Source organism: Chinchilla lanigera, unplaced genomic scaffold (assembly GCF_000276665.1).
Source record: "Chinchilla lanigera isolate Chin_1 unplaced genomic scaffold, ChiLan1.0 scaffold00001, whole genome shotgun sequence".
In the NCBI taxonomy this organism is placed as follows: Eukaryota; Metazoa; Chordata; class Mammalia; order Rodentia; family Chinchillidae; genus Chinchilla; species Chinchilla lanigera.
In genome coordinates, this window is record NW_004955402.1 from 21,578,059 (window position 1) to 21,605,699 (window position 27,641).

The 27,641-nt window shown below is 38.0% G+C and overlaps 1 protein-coding gene across 16 annotated transcripts in view; it reads left to right on the top strand.

Moving 5' to 3' along the window:
* The window catches only part of Dtna (dystrobrevin, alpha), a 262,268-nt gene that overhangs the window by 163,937 nt on the left and 70,690 nt on the right, over nucleotides 1-27,641 (top strand). For all 16 annotated transcript variants that reach the window (XM_013508483.1, XM_005372772.2, XM_013508451.1 and 13 more), the window contains exons 6-10: nucleotides 8,573-8,658; nucleotides 16,438-16,592; nucleotides 19,208-19,313; nucleotides 21,327-21,493; nucleotides 23,986-24,110. In XM_013508483.1, coding sequence (XP_013363937.1) covers nucleotides 8,573-8,658; nucleotides 16,438-16,592; nucleotides 19,208-19,313; nucleotides 21,327-21,493; nucleotides 23,986-24,110 — 639 coding nt within the window. The remainder of the gene's footprint in view (nucleotides 1-8,572; nucleotides 8,659-16,437; nucleotides 16,593-19,207; nucleotides 19,314-21,326; nucleotides 21,494-23,985; nucleotides 24,111-27,641) is intronic.

Genomic DNA, 27,641 nt, shown 5'->3' on the forward strand with positions numbered 1-27,641 from the left:
CTGTTGTTATTATAGAGAATAGCTCCAAAGAAAAACAACATGGCAGAGAGTTGCAGGATGAAAATAATTCTTAAAAGGCTATAAAGTGTTGCTATTTTGAGAGGTGAAGTCTTGTGACAGTTTGTATCTAGATTTCCCTCCAAAGTCTCATGCTTACACAGATGGAGTTTTGGGGAGGTGATTAGATCATGTTACTCATCAGTGGATTAGCTAAATATGATATTGGGAGCTGAAGTCTAGTTGGAGGAGGTAGGACACTGGGAGTGTGGCCTGGAAGAGTATGTCTCCCTCCACCCTCCCTTGATTGCTCCATGTCTCCCAACACCATGCCATGAACTCTTTGTCCTCTGCCATGCCCCTCTGCCATGTCACCCTGCCTTGGAGCCAATTAAGACTGTAGAATGAAACCTCTACAAACTGTGAGCCAAAATAAACCTTTCCTCTTTAGAGTTGTGGGTGTCGTGTACTGTGTCTCAGCAATGACAAAGTGACTAAGACAAGTCACAGACTGATGCCATTGCTTCCCCCAGTCAAGATGATCACACCTCCCCAAGTCCCACTGCTCCTTGTACAAGATTCTGCTGTTCTCTCACAGAGCATCTCCAACTCTGTGTGTGACTACTTCCCATAGACTACTTTAGGGTGGGCTCTGGCTTCATCTTCTTTGGATGCCCAGCCCCTGAGACTAAGCCCAACACAAGCATGCACTGATGAGTGAATATTAAAAGTTGACCTTTTCTAGCTCTGGTAAGACTAATTTAGTTCTTACTCAGAGAATAAGTTCTCCTTGATCTCCAATAGATGAGCAAGACTAGCAGTCCTTGTCACTCCCGTTCACACCCTCTAAGACAGGCATCCATGATTACTAATGTCGGTGACATCACTGTCACAAACTTCGGTGTACCTCTCTTGCGTTCTTCTTACTCCCAGGAGTAAGTGGAAACACTAGCAACAACTTCCGTTTGGCTTCCTCTTACTTCGGTTCATTAGTACCTTTCTTCTTAGGACAATTTCTTATAGAGTAGATAGGTAACAGTGGCTTTGTTTTTAGCAAGTATCATTTCCATACACATTCTGTCACTGAAAAAAATCTTAGGACCATGGTAAATATTAAAGAGAAAAGTAATTTTCCTCTTTGCAGGGACCAATCTGCAATTTAATATCAGTTCTTTGATGATAATAATAATAGTTGTAATAATAGCTAAGAAGTGCCCAACATTGACTATGTGTGAACAGGCTTGCTAACTTAGCATTACATTATGTAATGATGCGGGTGAGGAGGTGATGAAGCCAAGACAAAGGTTGAATAACTTGCAGATCATATGACTTCTTACTAGATAAGGAATGCAGAAAAAAAGAATTTGTTTAAATTCCACTTTACTCAAGCTTTTTGTTACATTTTTAAATATAAGAATTGATACATTTTTGCACCTAGACTTACCTTGATCATTACAGAATATTAGTATTAGGCTCACCTTCGTAACCTTTCCAGTTTGTGATATCTAGACATATTTGACACTATGTGAAAGAAACATTTGGATTGAACAAGTTTTATTTTGTAGCGTTAGTGCCAGTCTTCTGACAACTATGCAGAATGACAAATCCATTGTGTGACAGTCTTGCACAGAGAATACAAAGTCCTGGTATTTTCCTCTCTGTATGACGTGTCACACCTCGCCAAGCCATCGGAATAGCCACGCCCATTGCTGAGCCTCTGACACCGTGACAGCCAGCACAGCACTAATTCATATGCAGAGATATGCGGCAATCCTGGAACTCTGCCAAAATCTTCTTGCCTTTTGAATTTTATAAATGATTCTGATGTTTTGTGCAAGAAGAAATACAAAGTCCACGGCCATTTTTCTGTGCACCAAGAAAATGTAGTGTTCATGTTTGAGACTCTGTGGATGCAGGACAGCAAAGAGGGAAGAGTTGCATACATCCAAATATTCTCTTTTCTTCTATTATTTATATGAGCTACAAATAAGTATTTAAAACTGTTTACTGGACTTGGTTTTTTCTTTTAAAAATTATTTATTTTTTTATTTATTAGTATTTTTATGCATATTTTATGCATATTTTTGCAATACTTAATAATTACATTCACCTTGGAAAATCGGTACATTGCATTTAATCATTTTACCCCCTGTTCCCACCCCTGCCCTCCTCCTTCCCTCCTTCCTTAGATCCACTTCCCATCTTCCTGTCTCCTACCATCTCTCTTTTATGGTGACTTTTTTTTCGGGGGGGGGGGGTTCCTAAATTCAAAGTGTCCACAGAATGTTATCCTCCACTAACTAAAATTTTGTTCTAGTGAAAAATAGTGTGTTCCAGATTTCTCCATGAAATGGACTCATCTTTGCAAAGAATTTTCACAATTGCAAATTAACTGAGCATCATTAGCGTCACTCAGCTTTCCTCAGACTTATACTTTGGATGAGTGACAGATGAGATTTTTTAAAAGTAAGGGAGACAACCCAAGAATATTAGCCCCTCCCAGGGATATGAAGAGTTCTTTGCCCAGATGTTTTGCTAACATTTTAGGAAGCCCAAAGAGATGCCAGGGGCAAACACAGTGTTTCTCTTTGTTCATAAGTCAATTTCACTCTCTCCTGAATTCAAGGCCACTATATAACTGTTACTCCACAGGAAGAATGTAAATACAAATATGTGCTTATAAAAAATAGTATTAAGGGCCATAAAGTTAATAATTATGATTTTACTTGAACACTTTATAGTTCTCAAACTAAATTTACATAGTAAATCAGAAAGTTTCTTTTCTTTTGTGCATTAGTTTCATTAGCACATGCTAGGTGCTGTGATAGGCTAGGAATAAATGATAGGACAAGGTGAATGAACTGAGATGTTCTTTATTTGAAAACAGTGTTATATTAAAATTAACTATTTCCAACTCTTTTCCTCCAATAGACTGTGAGCAAGTGGAGACTAGGAGCTACTTCTCACTCACTTGCACATTGCCAGCCCCTGAAACAATCTCAGAAAATATTTAATGAACAACTAATGAGCGATTCTTATGAGCAAAGTAATTTTCAGATAAAGAAATGTGTCATGAAAGAGGCGGGCTGTGGAAGGAGTACAGGGAAGCAAACAATTCTCAGTTAATGAAGCCATCAAAATGTTCTACAAAAAGCAGTTTGGATGTTGTGCGTCTGCTTATCAAAAATGCTTATCAAATGTTTTTATGAAATATGTTGGTAAAAAGGGAGTCTCTGATTTCAGTCATCTTAAATAGAAAAATAACTTCTACCCATTCAAGGAAGCATTTGTCAGAATTCAGATCTCACTTTAAGGACTTGAAATTTGTCATGGAATTCTGTCACTTTCAATAAGAAACTCTCTTGGTCAGATGGAGAAAATGTACATTCTGTTCTGAGTTCAGCCAGGCTTATCAATATCTATTTACCCTTTTTCTTTTCTGTCAAAAGCAGATTTTCCCTTCCAGGAAATTTTTCCCTCAGCAAATAAAAAATCAGTTTGTCTCTATATGAGGGCAGGAAAAACCCAACCTAGAATGAAACAGTTACTCGTATTTGTTATGGTAATTCAAACTCTAAAGTAATCCATGTTTCTCTAAGACAGACATGCTACAAATAGCCATATATATTTTAGCCAGAGTGTTTTCCCCTTTCTGTTTTCAATCATTTGTGCCCTAAGAAAGCTGGTAAGTTTCCAGAGGGCAACAAAAAAAAAGGTAAAGGGAAATAAAAAATTAAGGAAATATTAATTTATGAAGCTATTGCAGTTTGTATTTTTGATGATTTGTTTAGATTAGCTGGGTTCCCTGAAAGACCTTGTTCATTAAATACCAGTAAAATAATTTAAACATATATTTTTGTATATGAAACTAGAACAGAAAATTTGTACAGGCAAAATCTCCAAGGTAATTAGCTTAAAACCAGAATACATTCCATTGTGCCAAAAGATAATGGGGGGGTGACTAAAGTATACATTATATGTTGTGTTCTTTCTTTATACTGGATGCAAAAAAATACTGTAAGTAAACTTGTTTTTATTTTTAATAAGATTATTATTTTGATAAAAATAGCATGCTACTAATTTCTTTTAAAGCTTTTACTGTACCTTTTACACTATCAAAAAACCAGCTGCACTCTCAATTTTAATCCACAAAGAAAGCTTATGCTGTTGGGTCATTAGTTGCTGACACCTGGGTCTGTGATCCTGATGGGCCACTCTCGAACACATCTGGCTCTGTTCCTTCTGAGGTGGCCACCAATCAGCACCATTTAAGACACTGAAGGTGTGCTGCCATAGCTTTTTTGTAAAAGCAAAGAAGTGTAATCTTTCTCTCTGCTCTTTCTGGTGTTGCCCCAGTTCCACGCTACTTGGCCTGTAGCATTATTGACAATCTATGTTCCATCGGCAGCACATATCTGCAGCCCCACTTCCTGAGCTGTGGTTGGCTACCAGTGTCTGTAGGCACAGCCGTACCTGCCCCATACTCTGAGGGGAGGAGGGGTACAACTCAAAAATACTTGAATGATCATATTTTTTAAAAATGCTGACAGTAAAAGACACTTTGTCATTACTCTCCCTGAAAATACTCTTCCTTGGTTCAAACGCACTTATCCCATTTTTGTGGCCACTCTCTGAAGCAGTCCCGGATGTCCTCCTCCATGAGTGTCTTTAGTTGCGCTGTCACGATTACCTTGACATCTTGAATCAATTGCAAATATGTACCTTTCATGGTCATTCTGACCTTGGAGAAAAATCAGAAGTCACATGGTATTAGATCAAGTGAATAAAGTGGATGGGGACACATTTTAAAACTTCTAATTGATAGAAATTGTCATGAACATTTGATCAGTAAGAGATATTCAAAAAGAGTGAGTGTTTAAATTTTAAAAATTATTACAGCAAAAGACACATTGCCACTAATCCCCCCATAAATACTCTCCCCTCTTGCAACCACACTTATCCCATCATTCCTGGTAATGTGTTTTTTTACTGTAATAAGGGTTTTTTTCATCTAATCATTCAACATAGTTTTCAGTTCCTCCCTGTATGTACACACTCATTTTGGAATTATGTGCCGCCTTCTTGCTCAGGACCCACGGGACTTCCTGTTTCCATCCTCTGAGTTTCTTCCCATTTCTCAAGACACCTAACAGATTTCACTGATTGGTTATAAATCAAGTTTGGTACCAAGTAAATACAATTTCTAGGGAGCATAGTTCTTACATGTCTCTATTTAGGGTGCAACAATTTTCTCTCTACTCCTTGCTTCCTACGTCAATGTCAAGTCTCTTTTCACAACATACGGTCCCCAGCTCCCTGACCTGGCCAGCAATGGCCTTTGGTATGGACCCTGGTCAAATGCCTTAAAAATAAAATCTTTTCTTTACCCCTCCTTTTCACCATCCTCTTGTATCTACGGAAAAGGCACTTTTAAAAAAAATCTCATCATTTTTGTTGTCACCTTTCTCCTTCGCAGAGTCAGTCATGTCACTCACTCTTTAAATCCTTAAGGATTTGCCCAGTGCCTAAGGGAGCAAGGTCTGAACTTGCCCAGTAGAGGTGTGCTTACCAGGATCTAAATCTGCCCACACCCCTCCAGTCCTTCCCCCTGACAGGGTCACATTTGCAATCTGGCACAGTAGCTTGCATAACAATAGATCCAGTGGCCTAATTTCATCCTTGAGTTCCTGCAAAACTCTCATTCAGCTGCCCTCCATGCGGTGATTTATCTAGATTTATTGTGTCAATTTGGCAGAATAGCTCAGATACAACCAATGTTAATATAATCAATCTTCCATTTCTAGGAAAAATACAGGACTGGCAATCTTTTCATGATCTTCTTCATTAAAAGCTAAAGCTTAAGAACTCCCTCATGAGTATCATCGCTTCATCCTTTGGAGAACTCTCCAGTCTGACATCATCTGTGCTCAATCCTCTCCCCTGAGTTAAATTGTTCTCTCTGACTCATTGAAAGGAAGTTGTACTGCTCTTGAAGACTCAACGTATAATGCTCCTCAATTCCTTTGCATTTTGAAAACTGCCTTCTTGGCATATTATTCCTAATCTTCCATGCTTCCGAGACTTTTCTATTTTTGCTCTTTGAAACATGTTCCCACCTAAGAAAAGAAATTGATTATTCCCTTATGCAAAATATTTAATACCTCCAGTTATCCACGCAATTGGGAATGCACGGACTTGAGATGATTTTGAAAAAGGTGGTTTTTACAAAACCATTGCATTTTTAGAACAGCTACCTACTCTAAAATTAATAAAACAAAATTCATGAATAGATGCTGAAAATGTTAGGGACACATTATAGTGATTAATACCCTTCCATTAATATAACAAATTCATTGATCACTAATTTTGTGTTAAACACAGTACTGGGCACTGGAAATTTAACTGATTTAGGAGAATCATTTCTGCCCCCCAGGTTCTCAGAGTATGGAGTCACATTGCAGACATGAAAATAAACAAATCAAGGTCACTTCTTGTGATTAATGTCACATAATAGGCAAAAGTGGAGGAGGGAGGGATGCTCATCTCCCCATCCAAGGCAGGAGCTATTTTAAGAGCAAACTGAATGATGGCATTGTTCAGCATCTCCAAGAGTGGATGGGAGAGTCCTGGACAGACCGTCAGGGAAGGGTAGGAGCCAGGAGGTACAAAACAGGGTGACAGTAGCACAGCTGCAGAAATGGTAGGAGCTGAGACTGGAAGAGACAGCTAGGTATGCCATGAGAAAAAAATTAAAACTTCATCCTGTGGGAAAAAAAGAGGTGAGGAGCATTTTAAACATGGCATAATATAGTCAAATTAATTTATAAGCGTGCAAGCAGCAAGATCATTTTGGAGGTTATTACTGTGGTAAAGCAAGAACCCAGAGAAGCAATGACTGTGGAGGGAAGGGATGGATTCCATATACAGTGAAGAGAGATATTTGAGTCTTTCAAATGTTTGTCAGGACAGTGGTGAATTAAGGAAGAGCAAGAAATCAAGGCGAGGGTAACATCTGCTCCAGTGTTCATTTTTGGATAACATGGTAGTTCTAACAACCAAAAGAGGGGTGGAGGAGGAAAAGCTGTTAGTATTAGGGTTGGTCTATGTGTTGTGCAAGGGCTCTGTAAAGATAATGAGTTCTGTTTTGAACACACCTGGTTTTGCGTGAGGTATCCAAGTAGTGAGTTTTCATAAAGAATTACACAAGCCTGGTGCTCAGGCCTGGAAATATATTGGGGAAATCACCACCATCGGTCAGTTTTGTACCCTGGCTATCTGTATTCCAGGTGCTATGCTAAGAAAGAAAGCAACAAAGATGAAAAACAAATGATTTCTCTCAGAAGCCTACTAAGGAGCAAAGAAACCTACAAAGGAACATACATAAATCTTATTCATATAAGTAATTTATTCTATGTACTAGAGCATTGGCAATACAGACTTTGTTTACTTCTCAGCCCACATTATTATTTTAAATAACTCTTGATCATTCTTAAGAGTAGCAACTATCAAAGCAATAAATTAATAATATGACACTCTTTCTAACTTCAAAGATACAAGAATACAGTGGTGGACGTGGTTCATGAACTTGATTCTTTCCACAATTCTGGTTGCAAACCAAGTTGAACCAGAACTGAATCAAATTCAATGACTAGGTTCAATGAATCAAATTCAATGACCTTATGGAGAAATTTGATTCAGTTCTCTTCCAGTTTTGTTTGCAACCAGAATCATGGAAAGAATCGAGTTCATGAACCAAGGTATGACTGTACAGTTCATTCCAACTAGAAAATAATTTAGCTGAAACACTATACTTCTTACATTATGCCCTGTATGACACATTTTGTGGAAGATCAGTTTCTCATACTTTCTAAATCAATGAAAGTATTTGTGTCAATTTCAGTAATAGTAGAACTCTTCAAATGGAGCTCTCACTTTTCCCTCTTTAAAATACCAGCTTTCTTTGAAAACTAAATATGTCCTGCAATCACAGTTGCCTTGGATAGGAAATGATAGTTGAAATAAATAGTGATGGAGAAGGGTAACTATGGGGATAGTTACCCTAACTCAAATTCAGGAATGCGATGACAAGAAAGACACTTCTGGGCACTGGGGATTTAGCTCAGCGGCACAGTGCCTGCCTGGCAAGTGCAAGGCCGTGAGTTAGATTCCTGGTATGGGAAAAAAAACAAAAACTAAAAAAAAGAAAGACACTTCTGAAGATTGTTTAAATAAGTTAGAGAGACTCGAATCATCCTGCACACAATTATTTTATGAAACCCCAAGTTAAATGCATGTTCTATTATTTAAATTCATAGTTAGCTATCAGCCCAGTTTTGCAAGTGAGATTTACAAAAAAATAAACTACAAATTCTGATGTAACTTGAAAAAAGGGAACTTGAATAGACCAGTTTTCAGAAATGCATGTTGAATTGTGCTCAACCTTTTCTACAATGAATGTGCTCGCAGAATGCATGCGGTCATGTATCCTTTGATTTCTACAGAAGAGAAGATGTCAACATCATTACTGGCTGTGCTCCAAATGACACCATGTTTTTTTTCTATTACCACGAAACAGGGAAGGCCACGGTAAAATCTCAGTATTTGCTGTCAAAATGGCTTTAGCCACACTGTGTGGAGGGAAGATCATGGACAAGCTAAGATGTAAGTCGCTCTTCTTTGTGTCTCCTGGTGGTTATCTGTGCTCTGTGCACCTCCTCTCCCTTAGTCCTGTGTGCTGTCCTGCCCATTTGTGTGTTTCCTCATTCTATGAGAATCATTTGGAATGTAACCTTCCTTGATCTTTGGATTTTGTCATAGAAATACTTTCATATTAGATAAATGTTAAATGAAATGGATGTTTTCCTCCACTGATGGATTCATATCATTTAAAATTTGAGTATCACCAGCTGGATTCTTCCTGATATCAACATAAGACAAGCATTTTTTAGTTCATTGTGCTGTGCTATATTACAGGTAGTTGATCAGTTTAAAGATGTAAAAGTTCATTGTGCTGTGCTGTATTACAGGTAGTTGATCAGTTTGAAGATGTAAAAAACAAATCAGGCAGCAATCACCTTTAGACATTTTAGTGCCAAAGGTGCTGGCACATTTCCACATTCTCCTCGGCCCGTCCCATTCGAGTCACTGGGAACTCCACAGATTCCAATGCAGATATTGCCAGGGAATAGGCATCGGAATTATATAGAGATTGTGTAGCTAAAGATAGCTAAAGAGCATTGAGTGATTATGTGTCTTTGTGTATGTGTTCTTACTAACCTCAGTGCAGTTTTTAGCCAATAACACAGTGGGTTTTTTGTTTTATTTTGTCTGCTATGATATAAAAAGCCAAGCCTCATAAAATAAGTCACATACATAAGATGGTGCTGGGATTTAAATCCTGACCCTTTTTTTTATAGCAATGTTCCTCAAATTTTAGGATACTTTTTAAACTTTTGGTTCCATCCCCAGAATTTCTGATGCAGTAGGCCTCAGGTAGAAATGCAAAGTAAGAATTTTCTTTTTGAACTAGATTAAAATGATGCTGATGCTGATGCTGATGCTGATGCTGATGCTGATGCTGATGCTGATGTGTATAAGTTTCCTTTAAGTCTTCCACCCATTGCCCTAAATCTGAATTTAGGTTATAATGTGATGTTAAAAGGGCACTGCTATGGGTGGTAGAGTTCCACCTATGGGACTAATTTGCCGAGTAACCCAACACTGCTTTTACTTCACTTCTTTGGTCCTCAGTTTTCTTCCACAATATGAATCTGGGGATTTTACTCACTACCTATAGCATCACTTCTAGCTGTGGCCATCTGTGACTCACAGCCATAAGATTATGAGGTTTTTGCTTTGCTTTGTTTTTGTCTTTTTGAGGCAGTGTCACACACTGCAGCTCAGATTGACCTTGAATTGACTTTGTAGCCCAGGCTGGCCTCACACTTGCAGTTATCCTCCTGCCTCAGCTTCCAGAGTGCTGGAATTGCATGCGTGCACCACCCTGCCTGCCCATCATATGTCTTTTCTTCTTTGCCTGTCAGTTTCAGAGTGCACTTTTTGCTTCTCAAGTGCCAAGAAAAAGAGTGAAGGAAGATACAGAAAAGCTCTTTGCTCCTTTGGAATTTCCCCAGACACACTTCCAGGGAGAGTTTTCTCATTGGACCAGTAAATAAGTATAGGGAAGCATAATACACAGCCCCAGGTGACCACCTGGTTCCCCTCATTCCCTGGGACTTTCTTCTAAGAACAAGCCAAGTGCAGCCAAATTCAGAGCCATCCACCCAACTTCGTGAGGGTCAGGCTAGTCTCCGTATAGCCCAAAGGACCTAGACGATGAAAATTACCGGCCTCATTGCTTGGTTGAGCGATCAGTTCTGGAACCAATGGTATTAAAAAGAGCTGGGAGAAGGCTTCGCAGTAACTGGAGGCATTTCTTTCAGGGTTAGACTAGCAAGAGAAAATTTAGCAAAGTGAACCGAAGCAGAGAAAGAAACCCCTGAGGGCCTTGCCTGCTGGTCTCACATCACACTTAGCCATGTATGCTCAGAGCATTAGATAAATCCAAGAAACTAGTGATAATAATACTTGTCCAATATTATATTAATTGGTACCTGGATAAAAAGATCCTATGTTAGAATATGTTTGCAGAAAACTGATAAAACAAATTTTCTAAACTTCAGGACTCCAGCCCTCAGCTGTTCCATGTTAATCCTGTGCCCCCAAACACACAAGCCTTCCCGTGTTTCCCCTCCGCTTTCTCTTCATCAGGCATCATCTTTCTCCAAAGGAAAAGGGGGGCTTGGCAGTTTCAGGAGTCTCATCTCACTCCAGCCTTCAAGTGTCATTGCCCAGGGTGGCATCCCAGACCAATTACTAACCCAGGGACTGTTAAGAGGAAACGCCTGACAGACATTCTGACCATGTGGAATCCATTTCACCTGTTGGGCTGGGAAGGTCCACCCTTTTCTCTTAGTTGAGGAAAATATTTGACACCAATAAATTCAGCAATTACCAATCTCAGGCAATTTTTGGACAGATCCTTACCAGTTACAAGAACCATGGCAAGCACAAGAATTCAAAGAAAATGGTACATGCTGTAGAGTTTTCTCCCCACCCCATCCTGTCTCCCTCCGAGAAGCACAGTCAGTGAGCAAAGTAGGCCTGCTGTCAGGCAGCCAAGTCAGAACTCCTCAGTACATCAAAGGAAGCAACCAAGCATAAGTTCCACTTGAGACAGACGAAGTTCTCCAGGCTTTGGAAACCAGCATCACCGTGTCACAAATGCTGTAGAAAAGCAGGTAGTATGACCATGATGTGTCATGTTCCTCTCTCTGAGAGCAAGAGATCTGAATCATAGTCTCTTGTGTCCCTAGTTCTCCAATTGAGGAAGCACTGTTCACATTGGCACTTGTAGAACGGGAACTTCATTGGATTCCAAGTAACTTGTTTGAAGAAATTTGACAAAAACAATTATTTGGAAGCAATTTGGTTAGAAGAATCTCTCCAAAATGTTAATGAGTCAAAACTGATTATCTTTAGTCACCAATATTTCTAGTTCCAATGACAATTATTGGCTGAATGAGCAATTGTGCACAAATACGCCCATAGACAGCAATGGCTGACCCTTGGTAATTGGGGTTGTAGGTATTTTCTACAGTCTATTACTGGCTTTCATTTCAGCAATAAAGCAGACAAGGTCATGGTTTCCTACATTACTTTCATAATTAAGAAAGAGTACAGTCAACGGACATAGAATTTTTTAGGGTTTGAATGTTTTATTTTCCCTTCCATAAATTTTTCTAATCCACTTCATGTCAGTGTGCCAGCTGTGCTTGTTTGGCAGTCTTTCTTTCTGTGTATAGGGAGGAAGGATGTCGAGTTTGTTCCCACCAGCCCCTTTTTGTTGGAGAGCACAGAGCAAGGATAATTGGCTAAGCGTAAATTAGAAATTTTAAGAAATGAAACTAGGAGAAAACAGCAGAAAAGGGAAGCTGATTTTTTCATGATTTAAAATATAGAAAAAGCGGCAACAACTCCATGTTGCATCGCAATTTCTAATACTCGGGGCCAACATCAGCTGATTTGCAGTGTTGGCTGTGTCATTCCAAAGACCAACACTGACCCAGCGTAGGAGAGGACGGGCACCCCCGCAATCCGAACAAACTGGCTAAAGCACGCCTGTTCTGCTCAGTTGTTCATCAGAGAAGAAACTACTGTTTTCATGGATTGGATCACCTGTTCATACTTCTTCCTAGGGGCTTTTTCAACAGTCCTAAGGATCATAAGGAATTCTAAGTCTACTACTGTAAGATTGGCACATCACATACTGTTCTACATCTGTTAAGGAGAGTTTGTTTCTCCTGCTCAAAAGACTAGCATTATGACAAATGTCCGCATTTATTGAGTCTATAACGCTGACCCCCCTAGCCTTCCCCCAAGGCCACCTCCAGGGTAGTGTTTCTAACTCCCTGGCCTACTTTAGGTTCTCTAGAAACTACCTCAGCATCCCCCAGACACAGTCCACACATTCTTAGCGGAGCTTGCAAAGCCCTTCCTACATCAGCCTCCCCTTGTACCATGCTTGACTGCAGCCAACTCCTGCTCAGACAGTGCTGATTGCAGACCCTTAAGTGCACTCTGCTTGTTCTTCTTTCCATGCCTGTGCTGCAATCCTGGTCCTGCATCCCTGCACCCACTCTCCTCATCTGTGCCTGCCTCGCCCATCAGTGGCCTTTACCCTTGGCCCTGCCTCACTTCTCCCTCTGGAAGGCTTCTCTCAGAGTTTCTGCTCCATACTACCCACGCTCATTCCAGTGTTCACACCATGATATAAAGTCTGTGATGTCCTGTCATGCACCCAGCAAGCACTCCTCTGCCATTCTAAAGCCCAGAGGGCAAGAACTACATCCTAACCTTGCAGTGTATTTGCTGCTTACCACAGTTGCACAAATGTAGTATGTGCTAGCTGGCTTTTAATTGAAAGAATCAGTGAATGTAAATTCTTCTAAAATATCCACATTTGCATGGTGCTATGGGAAATACAAAAGTGGTGTAGAATTTGACTTTGACCTTTTATAGGAAATCCTACTGGGGAGGCAAAGCCTAAGGATCTGAAATTCATGACAGAATAATGCATTGTGAAATTAATATGGAGTCTTATGGGCAAACTGTGACTCTAAGTGCTTTACAAGTACTAAGTACTTCTATTAAATAAGTTAATCCTTGAAACAGCCACTCATATATATAAAATATATATATTATATATATGAAATCATCATCATATTACCTAAAGCCCAAAACTAAGCTACAGATACATCATTTTGTTCAGTTCTTCAGAGTCCCTTCATTTCTTTTTTCAAAATCTGAGTGGCCATTAATAGCCATTGCCCATTCATCACAACAGTCTAGCCCAGGTTGGCTGTCTCTTAACAGATCTTCATCAGCACACATGATGTCAGTTCTAGTTTCAAGTGTGTGGAAGGTCACAGTTGGTGCTCCATCTCCTTTTGCTCTAGTCAGAGATGTCTAAATTCTTCAGGGGGTGATTGAAAAGCTACTAGGTGACTGAACAGCCTACCAGGCTACTTTACAAAGTGTACCCTGATCTGGGAAATGAGAGCCTAGAAGACACTTTAGACGACCCTGTGATGACTTACCCCAAAACTAGCAAGGTGGCCACTCTCTTCAAAAAGTCAATTTTCTTTTCCTAAGTTGCTTTTTCTCCCTTTCAGTTGAAAGTCTTCAGCTCCTGTTTTTGGAATTACATGACAGTTTTTGCTATTGGCAGCTTCTTTTTTTGGTTTTTGACTAGTTATAATGGAACATGAGGTATAATTCCCTAAGTAAATAACATTTTGAAAATGGATGAGAACAACACTAATGTTTTTGTTCAGATAGAATTTCTTTTGTAAGATGACAAACATTTTATGTAGTTGTAGTGTGCAACATGTTTTGATGTATAAATATATCACAAAATGGTCAAATTTTTCAAATTAACATATACATTGCTTCACAGAGTTTTTTCTTTTTATTTCTAAATTTTTTCTTTAATGTAATCCCAGTAGACATTAAGAAAATATAAAAGCACCCTTACTTCTATCAAAAATAAAACAAAATTTCATAACAAAATAACTAGAGAATGAGAATGATTAAAATAATATGTATTATTATCTTAAAAGAATGGTCAAACTGTTAGTCAGAGTACAGGTCATAGACAAAAGAAAGATTCTCTCTTGCAGAGAAGAAATAAACAAATACAAGGACAAAATTTTTTTCAATAAACACACAAACTTAAATATTACATTTTTTCTCTTATATGAGAAATTTATATACACATACACACACACACACATACATAAAGAACAAAATAGAAGATAGATAAGTAGGAAGTACAGAGAAGTTTAAATGACTCCCAAATTATCTATTCTGTTGTCTCAACAATATTTCACATAGTTATTTGGATAATCTATAGTGAGAACTCATCACATCTATTCTCTTTTGCTGTTTTGAAAAGTACAGTATGCTGTCATGAGCTACAATCACCATGCCATAAATAAATCTCTTGAATGTGTTCCTCTTCTCTAATTGTAGTTATTTATCATTTGACCAACATCTACCCAACCTCCACCTCGCACCACCACCATCCCCCTCCAGCCTACAGTAACTGCCATTCTCCTCCCAACTTCTATGAGATCAACATTTGTACATTTCACATAGGAGTAGGATGATGCTATATTTAGTTCCCTGTGCCCAGCTTATTTCACTAAACAAAATATCCTCCAGGTTCATCCATGCTGTTGCAACTGACGGGGTATGCTTCTTATGATGGATGTGTATCATATTTTCTTTATCCATTCACCTACTGGCAGACACTTAGATTGATTACATTTCTTAGCTATTGTAAACAATACTACAATCCACAGGAGCGAAGATATCTCTTCAACATACTAATTTCATTTCTTTTAGATATATATCCAGTAATAAGATTGCTGGATCATGGGTAGTTCTATTTTTAATCTCTGTGTTACCTCCACAGTGTCTTCCATAATGAGTGTATTAGTTTATATTCCCACCAAGAGTGAAGGAGGATTTGCTTCCTCCAAGTTCTCTCCAACGCTTGCTAATCTCTTTGATAACAGCCATACTTACTGGAGTGAGATCATATGTAACTGTGGTTCTGATTTGCACTTCTCTGATGAGTAGTGATATTAGGTGTTTTTCATCACCTACCATTCATTTGTCTGACTTCTGGGAAGTATGTATGTGTACCTTTTGCCCATTTTTAACCAGGTTATTTGTCTTCTTCTTATACAGTTTTTTGAGTTCCTTATATATTTTGTGTATTAACCCCAGATAGAATTTCTATATTCTCATAATTAATGAACTATTTGAAACATGGTATAAATCTTTTGCAATTGGTGCATTTAAGAAAATAATAGTTAATTCACAACCTCAAAACACAATCCATTGAAAGACTACAGTATGTTTACTAACATTTGGTTACAGTGTAAAGGCAATGTTCTCATATTACATTTTGACCTCAGAAATTCAAAGCTAAAATGTATGAATGGAGTACATTGAATTTACAACAGTTTATCCCAGCAGCTCCTTGGGCCTAGCAGCAATCTGGCTAACATGGTGATAAATGAATAGCAAACCTTTCATTCTGACAGTGATTTCCAAAGAGGAATTACAAAATACCTTGGGAAATTACTCCATTAATATTCATTAAATGAACATAGTAGCAGAAACTGAAGATCAGAGGTTCAGTGAAATCAGAGTGCTTTGGAGAATAATCCAAGACGCTGACTTTACCTCATTGATCATCCACAAGGCCAGGTTTTCTCTTCACTACATGAGTCAAAAGACCCTTCCCTATAAATCAAGTGCCTTCCACCCAGAACACTATGATTTATAATAAGTTTTCTGCTTCTGTGGGAAGTTAATGGTGTTTCTGTTACATCTTTATCCTTGCTGTATCTTTCATTTTTCACATATTTTAAACCAAAACCTAAATGTTTTGCTGATGATATAGATGGATAATGGCTAAACAGATAGACACACAGCCGACCTCTCATTGTGTGCTTCAAATGAGGTCAACAAATACCTCACACATATAAAAATTACCCCTACTGAGTTGTATGTGAATAGATAACTGACCTCAGAATAAAAATGTGACATTTTATGCTCTCAAACTATGTTAATTTTCCCAAATGACCAGTTTATGTTTGTGTGCCAGAATCACCAATGAGAAGACACCAGAGAAAACACCATGCCAGAAATATTTAAGTATAAAAGTTAGCCTTTATAGTATTCCTTCATAAAAATAATACACTTACTCTGCCACAGTTTTCATTCTTAGTAGCAGATATGTTGACCTGAGATAGTAGAGAATGTTTGTGTGATGAATAAATACCTTCATCCTTTCCCTTCCATCAGATATTTTCTCGATGATTTCTGACTCCAGCGGAGTGATGGTTTATGGACGATATGACCAGTTCCTTCGAGAAGTTCTCAAACTACCCACAGCAGTGTTTGAAGGTCCTTCATTTGGTTACACAGAACAGTCAGCTAGATCCTGTTTCTCCCAACAGGTAACATTTTAAAGGAAACATCTCTCAAGCAGCTGCTGCTCTCCTTATGTGTGTCCTTCCCAGTCATAGATGCACAGACATTTCTACCTGACAATGTCCTGGAGTGTAGCTCTAGCCTCTGACAAATGCCTTTTGAGCCAGGTCACTAACCCAATATACCTGGATCATAATAGTCACTAGTGTTCACTGACCATGAGGCAAGCACCATACTAATTTCTTTACTTTCTTCGTGTAATTTCATCCTTACAATTTTGGCATCATTATTATTATCATGCACTGTCAAAAGGACTGAGCTGTCCCTCAGCCTCACGGGAGGCACTTATCTGACCCAGTACCAAGTTTTAGCAATGCTCAGCAAAGGACAGAAGAAAGGAGTCACCACAATGCGACCTGAGTGGCCCAAAGCATGGCAAACACAACTACATCTGCCATGATATGATGCATTTAGGGTTATGAATGATGTGTTTGAACTGGGCATAGGGAAGGCTCCTTGGTTTTGACCCCCTGTGTTTACATGGAACAAACTACAAGCCCACTCTCCAGCACAGTGCAGTAGGTTTGTTTACAGTCTTCTGAAGGTTGTTTGCAATCTTTTAAAAATACAAACTAGCCAGGTGTGCCCTCCACCAGGATCCCATAAATATGAAATCAGTGCAAATAAAATAAAAAATAATTGCTAAAAAAATTAGTTCATAGCAACCCCTGGAAAACCGCATTGGTTGTCCAGCTAATGAACATCAGTCTGTTCCCTTGGAGGCCTGGGAGAATGAAACTGCTTCAGGTATCCCTATGAATCATGAGTTTAGGTAGACTCACAAGTATAGCTATACAGTTAATAAAGAGACACAATTTATTTGATAAATCTAGCTTTGCTACTTTATCTTCTCACCCAGGAGTCCTTATAACCCTCCCTGTGGCCCCATGTGCCCCCGTAGATACTCTTGTGTGTTCCTTCTAGCCTCTGCCCCCAGCTAACATATTGTCTTCTTTCAGTAATTTCTCCTTGGAGTTACTTCTAAACATACCCTGGTACCTGTTACTGATCCTCCCTTTACCACTTCCTCCCTCCGTTTCCTAGCTTCTGAGGACCACCTTTTCATTTTTTTCTTCTCTGAAATCAACTATTTCACCTTCTACATGAGAACATGCAGTAGCTGTCTTTCTAGGCCTGGCTTTTATTAACTGAAAGAGGAATACAGTAATCTTCCCATGTTAGACATTCTCTTTTAAATATCCTCCAGAATGTCCCATTATATCATCATTTAAATATCCTTAATGAAAAGAAATTTCTGGCCAGGTGTGGTGGCACACACCTGAAATCCCAGCACTTGGGAGGCTGGAGCAGGAGGATTGCTGTGAGTTCAAGGCCAGCTGAGGCTACATAGTGAATTCAGAACCAGCCTAAACTACATAGGAAGCCCTTTTGTCAAAAACTAAAAAAAAAAAATTTCTACATACGTAATTCTTCATAATGATAGTTTTGGAAATATCCAGGAGTGATTTTTAGCCAATATAGTGAATGATCAAGATGGAAAAGATCATCTGAAGTACAAAAAGAAATAACACATCAAAAATTACCAGGACCAATTTATTTGTGTCTTATCATTTTTATAATAGCAGTTTAAAGGGTGAAATTCCAAAAATGTCTAAAATATTTCATTGGAAAAAGTCCAAGTCATCCCAAATGATAGTTTTGAAAGACAATTTTTTTAGGTCATAAATTCTACTGTCTTTTTAAAAATATTATCTCATTGTCTATATTTTACATAGCATATTTAATAGTAAGATTGATGTCAACCTTTAATTTATACTGTGAAGTATTATGAAGAAAGACTGAAATTATAAATCTCTGCCGGTAATAAGAGATCAGTAAAGGGTACTTATTTAGTGAATTATAAGGATTAACATAGGCTACAGGCTTTAAAATATATTGTAACTCTTCTAGACTGATTTATTATTTAAAATATTAAAGTTTCATCCACTTTGATATGCTAGTTTGAAATGTCAAATACAATGGTTATTTCTGCATATAAATATGTAATTATTGTTCATAGTATCACAGAGCGTATGTTAACATAACATTACTTTTGTCACTTTTTAAAGAAATTTGATATAACACATTTTTTCCTGTATTAAAAAGGGCCACACTGAGGAAACCAAAGCAGACTGAATTGAGAGGAAAGATGAATAAAGGAAATAAAAAAAGAATTTATATGTTCTCTCCCAATCTAACATAACAGAGCAATTCACACTGACCACTAAATATTTATTCCTTCAGCCAGCTGAGCAGCTTGAAAGGAAAGTTGTCCATAAATTCTATGGAGAGTTTTAATTCCCCCTCTTACCCCATCCATAAAAGTAATGCTCTCAGAATTGTTCTACCCCTGGTTTTGCTATTGCTCAGTCTCAGTGGAAATAATCTTGTCTCGTACAGATTTAGGCATAGAAAGCAATCAGTGCTTTCAGTTCTGAACTGCATTAATAACAAATTTGGAAAATTCCATTTCTTCATCTATTAGAAGTTAATTGTATTGTTTGTTCAACCTCCAATGATATTTGCATAGCAGGTAAGATTATTCTCTGTTTTAAACTTTTGTGATTTTTTTTTGATGCAGAAAAAAGTCACATTAAATGGTTTCCTGGACACGCTCATGTCTGATCCTCCCCCACAGTGTCTGGTCTGGCTGCCTCTCCTGCATCGACTAGCAAATGTTGAAAATGGTGAGTAGTCACTATAGTGCAAAAGCAGCTTATTGTATTATTGAAAGAGAGACATCAACTCTTCAGTCATTCATCACATGGCAGTGTTTTAGGGATGTCTATTTAGTAGTTCTTAGTCTTGTTTTGGTTAGGACTAACCCATCTCTCTGACCAATAAAGCCTTATAAGACCACTGAACTTCTAAATACTCATTAAATCTCCTTGTGTAGCTCTGAATCACAAATCAGGTGTGTATGACAGAAGAACCTTAATAAGAACATGACACTTTCAAGTGTTTAGTTCAAATCTGAATTTCTCATATCAATATGCATTGTACTATTTCTTCCATGGAAATCAGTAAGGAACAGGTGTGAGGGATAGCAAAAAAATTAAATGAGAGCATCTTGCTAATCTTTAGTCACATGTTCCAACTTACAAGCTTTCAACAGTTGTCCTTATGGTACAGAGGAGATTTTATATTGTTTTTTAATCAAATATTTCTAGGATAAAAGTATTTGCTATTGGCATATCCAGATTTAAATATGTAATACAATTTAAGACAAGAGCTAGAGAATTTTAATCACAGAAGAATTCAATGCCTCTAATATTTACTTGTTCTTTATTGGTTAATTGAACTCTGAAATTTCTTCAGTTGGACAGAACATAATTTATCCCATGTATCTTACTGGAATCTGAATGTCTACATATTTCTTTCATATACTTTGGAGCTAAAGTTCACTTCACTTTAAATTTTCATTCAAAATTTTTAGCGACTGCCTTTATATTCTCTTTTAGTTAAAATCTATGAATTTATCCTGTTTTGCTCATTGATAAAATTTAAGGAGTGAACTTACTAGGTTTTCTGCAGTTAATAACAATCACTTTTTAATGAATCTTATCTATATGTAGAAGTAAAAAACAATCGAGGTCCATATTATGTTACAGGATGAGGGTTTTTTTTTTTTTTTTTGTACTCCCAGGACTAGTCATTTTTCAGTCATAATGCTGGAATTTCATTCACACTCTCTCAGGACTTCTTACTGCAGATCAGTTTCTTGAGCACTTGTTCAAGAATAGTTACTCTAGACTCAAGTCCCACTCTGTCATCCCCAGGTAACAGAAAACTTAACAATGTATATTTAGAAGACTGTGCACCCAGAACTGGCTATGTCTATGCATACTTTGCTTTTTAACCCCACTTATTCTTATTTGCGCTATTTTTCCTGGCTGGTTGATCAGAGAATAACTTTATCAGAGGCAAGAAATTCTCTTGTTCTTGTTGTTGTTGTTGTTTTTGTTTTAGTATCTTTAGTTATAACATGTAGAGATTTATTTGGAGTTGATCATTTATTAGCTCAAATCTCATATATTTTACCTTGCCTGTTTTATAATTCTAATTTCCTGCCCAAAATATATTTATTGAACAAAGTAAGTACTGTATTCAGGTACTTTACACACATCTTTGGCCCTATCCACCTGCCTCAGAAAAGAAAAATTATCAGTTAGATGAAGACAATATCACTGATTAAGTCAATGATTATTTTAAAAGTAACTCAATTGTCTCAAGCAATTTTTCTACTTGCCCCCCCCATGTCCCTTTGTTTATCTTCTGTCATTTTCCATTTATTTAATATTTACTCTCTGCCCACGGAACAGTTAACTGTGTTCATCTTTGTGTTTCTGAGTCTTCGGTGAGCTGTGCTGGTCTCCAGGAGACTGAGCAGTTTTGGGGAAAAGCAAAGTCATTTGGGTAATTTATGTTCTGTAAGAGATGAGAGAAAAAAGAGCAAATGGCATTACAGAGATTTGCGCCACTAATAGGACACCTGTTGTCCATCCCATTCCCCCAGCCCCACATGCATACTTGAAAAGTGTAGTGAGATTCCAGCAATAAACTTGATGCTTCTCTGAGCCAAACTTGACTGTTGTCTGAAGTCATGGCACACAGCAGAAAATGCAATTTCACTGAAGCTGGGTTTTTCCTTACTCTGGCTCATACAGTCATGTTCCTGTTTTTTCTTACTTCCCCCTTAGTCTTCCATCCGGTTGAGTGTTCCTACTGCCACAGCGAGAGTATGATGGGATTTCGCTACCGATGCCAGCAGTGTCACAATTACCAGCTCTGTCAGGACTGCTTCTGGAGGGGGCATGCTGGTGGCTCCCATAGCAACCAGCACCAAATGAAAGAGTATACGTCATGGGTAAGGCAAGGTCTGGGCAATACTTGCAGTTGGAGTGCGGCCCAGAATGAAAGGGACTGTCAAAGATGGGTATAGAATTAAGGAGCAGACTTAGCCCCTCCAACACTAACAGTCCTTGTCCCTTCCCTGCCATCCCTCTTTTACTGGAGTCTCTTACTTGTCCATCTGAACCCACTGTACCTTCCTGAGACTCAAAATACAGGAAGCCTCAAACTATATTACCCCTTGAATATAGACAATTCAGTACCGACTGAAATAGCAATTGAACAGCAAGCATCTTCTGGAGCATAGTCTTTTTTTCACAGTAAGGTAAAGATTCATTTTGTTTTTGTGGAAATTGCTGAAAAATATAGTCATTTTTTCTAGATCCTTGAGTACTAAGGAAAGAAACACGAGAATGTGAGATTACTGATACTGTTCCATTTTACCTTTCTTGCAGAGGGTGGGGTGGAGAGGCTGTGATTATATTAGCAAATCCTCTTTGCATGAATAGTGTAATTGACCAACTTGGTAAAGCTGACACATGAGTGTCTGTGTGATAGATGCATTTTCAGGAGCACATGGCATTAGGATTATGGAAGGAAATGGACTTTCTCAGAGGGCTTCTTGTATCAATGGTTTGCAGTTTTCTAACCTCTGTCTTAGTTAAAATCAAAGATCAGCTCTAGCAATATTGCTCTCATGCAATATCCAAGGATTGGTCTAAGAATGGATGGGATTGTTTTTTGTGGGGTATACCATCAGCCTTGCCAGTGCCTGTTGAAATAGTTCTATCACAGGAAAATGTAAATTTTTTAGGAGTTTTTCTAAATTTAAATTCAATATTTATTGAACTCTTTAAATATTCTATTTAATTCAATTCAAGCTGTAGTCTCTACTAAAAGCGTAATTTACTGTTCTTTTTTAAAAAAATAAAGGAGGTCTTCAGAATATGCATCTTACATCAGAACATTCTAGCAATCACATGGGCAAGTATAATGAACAACTATCATACAGGGAACTATAATGGGAAATTATTATACCCTGTAACTACATTAATAATTCATCACTTGTTGGATTTCAACATGAAATAACAGTTCTTCACCAAGGCCGAGTATCCTGAGCACTTTGTGCTGAGTCCATGTCCCCCTCATGGTGTGTTGTATCATGTGCTGAGGATAGTTGTAAGAACATGAATTATGACCTACAATTCAGTGCAAAGATGGGAGCAAACACTCTATTTTTTTTTAACTGTCAAGGTACTACTAGTTTTCAAACTGCTATCCCAGGGTTGATGTTTGAAGACTAATCATTTTTAGTTGTTTCATGTAAATGCTAAAGCCACATAGAAAGCCTCTTTCTTGGGGACTGAGAACTCCGACTTTGTGCAATAGGACACTGTCCTTACAAAGTTAGATCTGACTCTGCAGGAGGACAGCAGACCTAATGGTTTAAATGTTGTAAGAATTAAGTGACTTAAATGTGCTGATTTAAGTGTGGACTTTCATAAACAATGATCCTGCTACTTAGCTTTTAATTAATAACAAAGACAATAGTCACTTCATTATAGCACTACTGGGGCTGATGATTTAGCTCAGTGGCAAAGCGCCTGCCTGGCAAGCGCAAGGTCATGAGTTCGGTTCCTGGTACCGGAGAAAAACCAAAAAAAAAAAAAAAAAAAAAAAATTATAGCGCTACTAATTATGAAACAGAAAAAGTGCAAAAGGTGGAAAAGGCAAAGACAAAATTATAACTGGCTCCTCAAGGAAAGGGAAAATTTTGTCAGAGATTTATTATCTAAATATAATATTTTGTGTTATAAAGATTTATTATATTTTTGTAATTTGGATGGTATCATATTAAGATAAACATGACGCTAGTCCAGATGAAAAAGAGGTAGCATGATGTTCTGGAAAAAACATGAACTTTAAATTTGAACGATGCAGATTGAAGTTTCTGTTTTACTTCCAGTTGCACATGTTGGGCCATGTAGAAGCACCTTTCACTTAATTTCCTGCAAAAACTTTCTGCTCATCTTCCTCTCTCTCCTAACATATCTTTTCTTCTTAAGTGGGAGCAATTCTTCTAGAATCAGATCTCACCCCGTAATTCTGGTGATTTAAGGTCTTCATTGTCTCCCTTTGCCTACAAGATTAAGATATGGTCCCCGACATGCCATATAAGGACCTTGTTAACCTGCTTAGTCCCCTGAGCTTTTGTCAGCTCTCCTGTTGGCCTGTTCAGTGGCCCCTCGGGTGTCTCAAGTGCAATGGCTGCTTCTATTTACCACAGCATTTGCTGTCTCTGAGCAGCAGGGAGTAGGTACGCTGGCGGCTTGTTCCAGTACTCTATTCCCAGCTTCCAGCAAACTTCTTGACCTAGAGTAGATAATTAAGGAAGCACTTCTGGGGTGAATGAATTAATGGATGGATGGTTATTTTGAAAAGTAGATCATCTGATAAATTCTTACCTCAAAGTCAGTTGTTATGATTTCTACCCTTCTCTTTTCCCAGAAATCACCTGCTAAGAAGCTCACCAATGCTTTAAGCAAGTCTCTGAGCTGCGCATCCAGCAGGGAACCTTTGCACCCCATGTTCCCTGATCAGCCTGAAAAGCCGCTCAACTTGGCCCACATCGTGTAAGTGTCTCCCCATGTCCCCCGGGACGGTGCTTCTTTCTTCACAGATATATGCCTGGAGCCATCAAACACATATCAGTCATCAAACACTGAGTTTTAAATTTTACTTTAAAAAATAATCAAAGTAATGCTATTATACATTTTCTTGTTGAGCTGCATGGTACCTTTGCCTGGCCATACATGTGCTCAATGTTAACATAATTTACCAAGAGGCGGAAAATATCGTAGATGCTGTGGTATAAAGTATGGATGTCAGTGGAGTTTGTACACCTGGAAGTTAACAATCCATGAAATGACTGCGGTTTTCAAAAATTTAGGCATATTTTATCATCACCTTATATGTGCTTTGAATTCCAAATTGAATGCCAGCAAACCTAGGAGGTGCTTTGTTTTGTTTTTTATTTTGGTTTTGGTTTATTCCAAAGTACCTAACCTCAGAAAAATCTATGATCTAGCCATGAGAAGGTTGAAGATGGAAACAGGTGGGAAAATTCATTGGAATGAAAAGAATAATTCTCCCAAACTCAAACCTGAGCAACCAAGGTAACAGGGAGCTTTGGGGAAAGAAAGTGCCACTCCCTTGATGTGAAAATGACCTCAGGAAAAAAATGAAGCGCATTACCTGTTTCCATGAAGTTAGAGTGACGTAGTCACAGGTTTCTTCCAGAAGCCTCTGAAATACATGGTTCCTCCTTCTTGTGGGCCACCTTTTGTTTCCCACAGTTCAGTGAGACCAACTATACTGAAAGTCCTATGTTTGCAGGTTGACACTAACAAGTATGCTGATGTACCTCCCAGTGTTAGGACTGGAACCACTTATGAAAGCTGTAACCCTTTTTTCTGATGGGCCTAAGCAAAATACCATCAAATCATTTGTCCTGCATCACAACCATGAGCTGCATGTAAATACCACAGGGTGTTGTGCTGTTTTCTCCTGAGTGATCTTTGAAGAATCACTGACACCAGCAACACATACAGAATGGAGGCTCCTGTTTCTCAGGCAGCATAATGTTCAGAAAACGGATGTAAACCAGTTCTCTAGAATGTAGTTTATGTATTTTGGAAATTATGCTCCTAAAAATAAACCAGGAGTAAATAAATCTGGGGAGAGTCCCAAGGGGCCAAGCACTCCAAAAATCTCCTTCATTGGAGTTGTTCATATTACAGTCTGCGTGTCCCTTCCCATAGCCAGCTAGAGACCGTCACCAAGTTGCTAGTGAAGGAGCACAGCAAAGTGAGAGCAAGCCAGTGCTCTGTGTGTTTTGCCCAGGTCAGTTTTACCAGACCCCCTAAGAGGTTCAGCCCCTGTACATGCGGAGTGCTGATGGGAGCAAACTGGTGCCAATGCATGCAGTAGAAAGCAATGAGACCTGGTGAATTAAGTCACTTTCACAGTGCATCACACTGCACATACTTAGGCCAGGGCTTTGTACGCAGTAGATGCTCAAGATCGATGAGTGTGTGTGCGTGTGTGTGTGAGAGTGTGCGTTTGTGTACATGATTTAGCTTAGTATAATTTTTAGTATTCTAATTTATAGAGGCAAATGACCTAATGTGTTATTCACTGAATTGTCTGAGGGCAATATTGCTGTAATAGGTTGTTTGGGAGAATTGTTTTGTTTTAATTTGGTTAGATTGGAGGGGCTGGGGTCTGAACCCAAGGACTCATGCAAGCTGACTCCAGACCCCCAATAGGTTCTATATTTGGGGTCCAACAAGAAATTTCATGATTCTATTAAATTTCTGTACAAAACATGCCTTTTTCTGAGAAAATTTGAATATATTCAACCAGATTGCCAAAAAAGGTTTTTGATCAAAATGCAGATCTATACTCACTGATAAAATATTTTTATAGGGATGTTATAAATGTCTTAACTTTAAAATACAAAGGTATGAAATATGAAATTGTTAAAGTAATACCCAAGAAATTCTGGATGCAGAATGTCCAATCTACATTATAACAGGATTTTTTTCTATTTTTGGCTATATAAAAATTTTCCTATACATATTTTTAGCCAAATGCTCTTGTATTAAATAGTTATGCAAGTCTTTTGGGAGGTAGTCTAAGACTTCAGTTCTAAACTATGCTGCTGATCTAGCTATTCTAAATTAACATAAACACATAAAGACTCTAAATGTTTAGCATATAATTTAATCTTTTTACACACACCCTCTTAATCTGCTATAATGAACATGTATTTGAGTTAAAGAATATTCAGACTTCTTCCAAATGTATATACATGTAGTTCTGATACATCTGACAAAAATAAATGGCATTCCACAGCATGTCCTTTTATTATAAGTCATTCCATCACTTTTATAGAGTGTTGTACAATAGAAATAAGTAAAGATGAACACTTGAAGAAATAAAACACACCAATACTCCCAACCCTGTTCCCCTTAATACAAAATATGGCTTCAGCATACAAGTCTAAAGTAGAAGAAATAGTACCATAGCACAGTAGTATATAATATGATACTTTAGTTTTTAAGTTTCTAAGAAAGACCATCCTGAAATATGTTCCCTTGTACTTTCCCAAACAAAATATTAATCAATTTGTTAATTATGGTATAAGTGGTATCTTTATCATTCCTTGAACACATGTTCATGTAGGTTTTCAAAGATATCATATATAATAACATATATATACACATATATATACACACATATACACATATATATGTGTATATATTATATATATACACACATGTATGTGTGTATAATATATATCATACACACATAGATAAGCTCACACACAAAGACAATACAGGAATAGTGAGTGGGGTATGAGCATCAGCAATATTGATAGGAATATTCTGTCATGTTCTGGGTGACTTGTAGTTTGGACAACTAAGAATTATAGCACAACTATAAACATGAGTGTACATATATCGCTGTGATACGATGTTTTCAGTTCTTGTAGGAAAATACCCAGAAGGGGAATAACTGGATTGAATGGGACCTCGAGACCTGGTTTATTGAGGAATCTCCAAACTGATTTCCACAGTAGTTTCACCAGTCTATACTCCCACCAGCAGTGGAGAAGGGTTCCTTTTTCTCCACAGCCTCACCTGCATTTATTGGTTGATTTCTTAGTGATAGCCATTCTTACTGGGGTGAGATGGAATCTCAGTGCTGTTTTAATTTGCATTTCACAAATGACTAACGATGTTGAACATTTTCTCATGTATTTATTTGTCATTTGTATTTCTTTATCTGAGAAGTGTGTGTTCATCTCAGATGCCCATTTTTGGATTGGGTATTTGTAATAGCTGAGTCATGGAAGCAACCCAAATGCCCATCCACTGAGGAATGGATAAAAAAGTTGTGGTATCTTCACATAATGGAATATTACTCAGCTATAAACAAAGACAATCTCAAGGCTTTTAGAGGAAAATGGACACAACTAGAGACCATACCCATAAGTGAAATAAATCAGACCTGCATGTATAAACACTGTATTATCTCATTAGTGTAAGAACCTGAAAGAGTGACTAAAATCTAGGAGGTATAATAGACATTGTGAAAGG